The sequence below is a fragment of the Mytilus trossulus genome, chromosome 11 (genome assembly GCF_036588685.1).
Source record: "Mytilus trossulus isolate FHL-02 chromosome 11, PNRI_Mtr1.1.1.hap1, whole genome shotgun sequence".
Classification (NCBI taxonomy): Eukaryota; Metazoa; Mollusca; class Bivalvia; order Mytilida; family Mytilidae; genus Mytilus; species Mytilus trossulus.
In genome coordinates, this window is record NC_086383.1 from 20,811,060 (window position 1) to 20,817,347 (window position 6,288).

At 32.5% G+C, this 6,288-nt stretch overlaps 1 protein-coding gene across 1 annotated transcript; it reads left to right on the forward strand.

The window, feature by feature from the left end:
• The first annotated feature begins 2,465 nt into the window (after nt 1–2,465).
• LOC134689831 (ankyrin-2-like) lies at nt 2,466–6,086 on the forward strand. The gene has a single exon (XM_063549798.1). It carries the CDS (start codon nt 2,466–2,468, stop codon nt 6,084–6,086), a length of 3,621 nt encoding a protein of 1,206 aa, XP_063405868.1.
• Nucleotides 6,087–6,288: the final 202 nt, after the last annotated feature.

Below are 6,288 nucleotides of genomic sequence, written 5' to 3' on the forward strand. Positions count from 1 at the left end.
ACATAAAGCATTAAGCGTATAGCGAAACAATCTTATTTCATGTTTCCGACAAGAGACCCTGTTTGAGTTTTCAAGTTTTCAAGTTCGTTTTGATATCCTCGGAGTTTGATATTTCTGGTATTTTACTCTTTTGTCTATTGACTTCCTTCTGCATCCTGCTTTTATAGTATAAGAATGTCTAGGGTGCAATCAACAGTTTTATTTCTATGACGTCACATTTTGAGGGACCATGCATAAGTGACCCTTAGTGGTGGACTGATTAATAAAGATACTTGTATAATACTAGATATAACTGGAATCAGAATGTTCTCTAGCTTATAATGAAATAAAAATAATGTGTACCTTTAAGATATTAAAAACATTCCATCCAATGAACATGGGGGGAATGTCTTATTTTAACATAAAAAACTTGAAACCAGGTCATGTGCACAACCATGAAGACATGATCCATGCACATTTTTCATAAACAAAACTGTATGAAATTTGTAGGTTTTTACCTTGCCTTTCAAAAAAATCTTGTTTCAGGGTACGCTCTCCTGCTTAGAAAAGAGCTACAGTGGCTGCAAATAAGTTTTCAATTTTCACTGCCAAAAAAACAGGTTATTTTCATTGTTTTCTCCCCTCAAAGCATGTATATTTAATATAATTTTGAATTTATTTCAATCATTTAATCTGTTTTAATTGAAAGCTAATTAACTGATTTTTACAATCAAATACAAAAAACATGATACTTTTTCACCAATTGAGTAAATAAACAGGGGTTTGGTTTTTTTAGTTGGGGAATAACCCTTAGTTTTTTTTTAACGAAACTGTTTATAGCATCCCTTGTTTACGCTGAATTAAGGTAGATTCATAGTATACCACCATCTTCGATGTACAATCACAGTTCAAAATCGATCTAGTTATTTGCACAAATCTGCAAATTTGGAGACAGATTTGTAATAAATGGTTAGACTGTTTATTTATACGAAGAAAACTTGTTGATTTAATGTATTAATCAAAATATTTTAACTGATATTATTTCTTTTGGTTTTTTTATTTTTTTATTTTTTTTACCAAATGGGTCATTTAAGGGAAGATAACTGATTTGGTACAAAATTTATACTATACTAAAAAGTTTTTTTTAATATTTCTACTTGTAGCAAGGAAAAAAGTTTGGTGACACCATGTTTTCTTTCAATTTTCTTAAAACATATTATCAAACCAATCTATTCACAATTTATTTCAACATTCTATGTTATAGAATATTATTTTTGCACACAAATGTGTTTTTTCATGAACAAACTAACCAAATTTAGGCAATTTTAAACGACTGATAGCTTTAATTATATTTAAAAAAAACGTAGTAAAATCTTCATTTTGAAAATTATAAGAAATTTTGTTTCAAAAATTATATTCTTCTGCTCTGCATTTTGTTAGCTGGGGAACTTCTCTTTTTTGCAGACAGTTGCTCATCAAGGAAACACGCTTTTCGAATATGGATCCTTCAATGGTATGTTTATTTTTTATCATCAACAACTTTATAAAAAAAACTCTATATGCTTTGTTACTTAAAAAATTAAACCTTGACAAATATCAACAACACAAAATTCAAGACAAAAAGAAAATAAAACCATTGTGTATTTATACAAAAAAAATGAGTTTTACATTAAGCTTCATCAAACATTAAGTTACATGCACCAGGATTCATTACTCAGACTACAGATTAAATGATGATTCCATTAGAATAGTTTATCAGTTGACAATTAAAAGATAACCGATAGCAGAAATCATTAGAACATAAAATAACAATAAAAAACTTTCAAATTATTCAAAAAAATTAAGAAGAAAAAACAGTATGGAAAACACAACACAAACATAGCAGGCATTGGAAACTCTCTGTAACCGGAGTCGATACTTGAAATGACAATTTAAGGAAATTTGAAAATAAAAGAAAGACCAAATACAGAAGGGCAATTTTAAACAAGAATGCAAAATAAAAAAAAAATAAAAAAAGAGTACCACATATTGTCAATAAGGATAAGACAAAATGGTCTTTGTTTTCGTTTGTGTTATTTTAGTGATTAAATAATAAATCACGTGTTGAAAGTACATTATGTGATACTGACTAATTAATAGTTAATGTTTCCTTGTAAATAACTGACTATGTACCATAGTTAAATACACCTCTTGCATTTAAACAATACCAGTTTTATCTTTTGTGGGGGTTTTTTTACCGGATAAAGACAAATTAACATTTAGAGGGCCGATGATAAAGTATTAAGATCAATTGTTTTTGGTCTGGTTGGCTTTTGATTTTAGTTTGACATATCTGTTAAAATGTTAGTTTTTTTACAGACGCTGATATACCCGAAATTGAACAATGGAAACAGAAAAGTAAACTTTTTGTCGAAACAGACGTAGTCACAGATATATTGGGAGTTCTAGAAACCCATTCTTGCTTACTTTTGACAGGGGTATCTGGCATGGGAAAGACCCTGACTGCACAAAATATAGCGCTAAAGTTATCTGACGAAAAGGAGTATAAAATTGAGCCTTGTATTGATGTTAAAGATATCAAGAGGCGATACAAGCAAAATATTCGTCAGGTATTTTTTGTAGATGACATATGTGGAAAATATGCAGCAAATATCAATGATATTGAGAACTGGCTTAAAATTGTGGAGTTTGTTGAATGCATTCTAGAAAAGGGCAAGACAAAAATAGTAGCCACTTGTCGTACTGAAGTGTTTAATGAAGAAGCTTTTCAAGAAGCTTTTAAGTTATTAAGAAAAGATGTTTACAAGTTAACAGTTAAATATTCGCTTAAAGATAAAATAAAAATAGCCAGTAAATACCTTAAAAAGGATGACAAAATATTGTTAGATATTTTGGGAAATGTTGATTTTTCCCCAATAATGTGCTTCTTGTACTCACAGCATGTCAAGTTTGAGATTAAAGAGTTTCTAAATAGTCCGTATGAAACATTTCTAATGGAATGGAATCAGCTGAAATATTTTGATAAAGAGAAATTCTGTGTATTGTTACTATGCGTTATTTATAACGGCAGAATTGATGAAGCAATATGTGATGTTTTTAACAAGTTACATACAGATGAAAAAAAGAAATTGAAGAACATTTTTGAATGTTGCAAATTAGGTCGAGATACATCTCGGTCTATACTGAAAGACAAATTGTACGCGTGTGTTGACACTTACTTTATTAAAGTGGATAAAGCATACAAAGTTATACACGACAAAATGTTTGACTTTTTATGTTGTTATTTTGGTAAAACATTCATTGCACCGATTCTAAAATTTGCAGATGATAAACTTATATGTGAACGTGTACAATTAGAGTCGATACAAAAACCACATGGTGAGTTTACAATAGTTATACCTTCAACAGAGGAACACAAATACAATGAACGGCTACGAGCGGACCTTGAGAGTGGAAAGATACATTGTTGTTTGAACAATGTGCAAATGAGATATAAAGAATATAGGTATAAGTTTTTAGATGTTGTAAAGGATTTCAACGATGACACTAAAAGACGATTTATTGACTTAAAGGACGAAAATGGGAATACGACCTTCATTATTTTATGCTTACGAGGTTATGAAGAACTTGTTGAACTTTTTATATCTTTTGGAGCTGATGTTGAAGCTCGGAATGGTTGGTTCGCACCTTTGACCGCTGCGTGTCGTGATGGGCATTTAGGGACAGTAGAAATTCTTCTTGGAAAAGGTTCAAAGGTGAATCAGACTAATATTGATGGAGAAACACCACTATATACTGCATGTATTTGTGGTCATTACGGTATAGTTAAACGTCTGCTAGAGGTACGTGCTGATATAAACAAACCAAATAAATATTATCGTACCCCTTTATATGTTTCTTGTTTAGGTGGTTATGAAAACATCGTAAGATTGTTAATAGACGAAGGGGCAACCGTTTGTTATTGTAGCGATTTACTTATTGGAGCCACTTATGGAGGTCATGACAAAATAGTTGAAATTCTTATTAATAAAAAATGCGATATAAATTGTGTTGATTTCCGGGGGAGAACAGCATTATTCATTGCATGCGAGGAAGGCTTTGCTCAAATCGTTAAGTTGCTTCTTGATAACAATGCTGACACATGCAAGAACGATTGTGAAGGTAAAACACCCCTACATGCTGCTCGTATTGCTGGGAATGATAATATAGTAAGCATGGTGACTCAACACAATTCAAATGTTAACATACTAAAAACATGTCAAACACCCGAAATTACCAGACATATGCTACCATTCGGGTGGACACCTTTGCTACCATTCGGGTGGACACCTTTATATGAAGCATGTACGCGGGGAGACATTAAAACTATCCAGTCATTCATTGAAAGCGATGCAAACGTAAACATGGCAAACACAGACGGCGAAACGCCTTTGGTTGCAGCTTGTCAACAAGGCAATGGGCAGCTAATTGATATGTTACTGAATGAGGGAGCAGGAATATTTCAAGCATTGATAATAGCCGTACAAAACAACTATCACAGCGTATTCAAACTTCTTGTATGTAAAGAAGTAGCTCGAGGCTATAAAAAAGATAACGTACTTGGTTGGAAATCGCTCATGACATTAGCAGGTAAAAGAGGCTCAATTTTTGCAGTCAATTATCTTATAGAAAAAGATGTTGACGTAAACCAAATTGACGACAATGAACATGCACCTATATGCATTGCATGCAATAATGGCTACGATGAAATTGTTGAGTTACTCTTAAAAAATGGCACAACATCAAACTATCACTGTATAAAGGACGGCAAAACACCCTTATACTTTGCATGCAAACTTGGATTTGATAAAATAGCAGAAACTCTGCTTGTAAATGGAGCGAATTTTAAACAAAAAGAGGAAGACGGAAAAACATTGCTCCACATTGCTAAAAATAGCAAAGTATTTAAACTTTTATTAGACAAAGGTTTAGATTACTGCATACCAGATAAGGATGGCAGATACCCTCTTTTCGAATCAATGAATAAAGGTTTTGATGATATATCAGAGTTTCTGGTAGAAATGAAGTCCCTTATAGCCATCTCAGCGGATGATAATAAGACAGCTCTGATTTCTGTATTTGATAAAGGAAATACAAAATTATTAACCTTGCTTGTATCAAAAGGTTATACAAATGCACTACCAAATTTTAACAAAACCATGTTGTATTATGCTAATAGGCTAGGAGTATTTGAAAAGGTTAAGAATCTTCTTCAAGATAATGCCAGTTATAAGAACATATATGAATATGGATACACACCTATGATAATAGCTGATATTGCCGGAGATGATAACTTATCGCACTTTCTTCAAAGTAAGGAATGCAAACATTTTCATAGACAAAATACTTCCAATTTCCACTTAAAAGGCGAAGTTGTATATGTAGCGAATATAGGAGAGGATGAAAAAGTATTTAGTATTACACAAGAAAAGTACCGGTATCTGTTCCGAGCATGTATGACCGGGAAAATAGAAGAAACAATGCTCAATAGTATCAACACTATTAAGTTTTTCAAATCAAAGGAACCGACTGGTAGTATTTGGTTTGAACAAACTCCATTGTGTTTAGCCAGTAGGAGAGGACACACTGAAGTTGTTAAACTTCTGTTAAAATATGGTGCAAAGGTAGACCTCACTTTCGAAGACCGTAAATTAGAAAACGTTGATGATTCATCCCGTATTATTCGATATGGATATACTCCATTGTTTGCTGCTCTACAAAGGAAATATTACAAAATAGTTGAAATGCTTTTAGAAAGTGGAGCCAGTTTAAACAAAGCCTTATATGATGCTTGTCGGGAAGGTTACTTTGACACTGCTAAATTTCTTCTAGATAAAGGAGCTGGTCGTAATGTTAATTCAATATGTCGGTTTGGTCAGACAGCTTTGGATGCTGCTTGCATCGGTGGATCCTATACATTAATTGAACTTCTGATAGCGCAAGGTGCAATACTTGATACAAAATCAATTACAGGAACATCAAATTTTGATTTTTATCATGAGATTTTCAAACTTTGGGAAGAAAGGAACGAAACAACGGGAAACATCGCACAAGCTTTGCTGCATTAAGCATGTGAATACGGAGATTATAGAAATGTAAAAAGAACTAATTGACCAAGGGGTAAATGTTGATGTATATAACAGTGACGGTGTAACTCCTCTTATGTTATTCGGCTGCGATTCAAAGAGTTCCGGATCCATTCCTTCAATCGATATAGAATGATCGAACTTCTAATTAAAAAAGAAGGCGAATATCTATAGGAGGGATAAG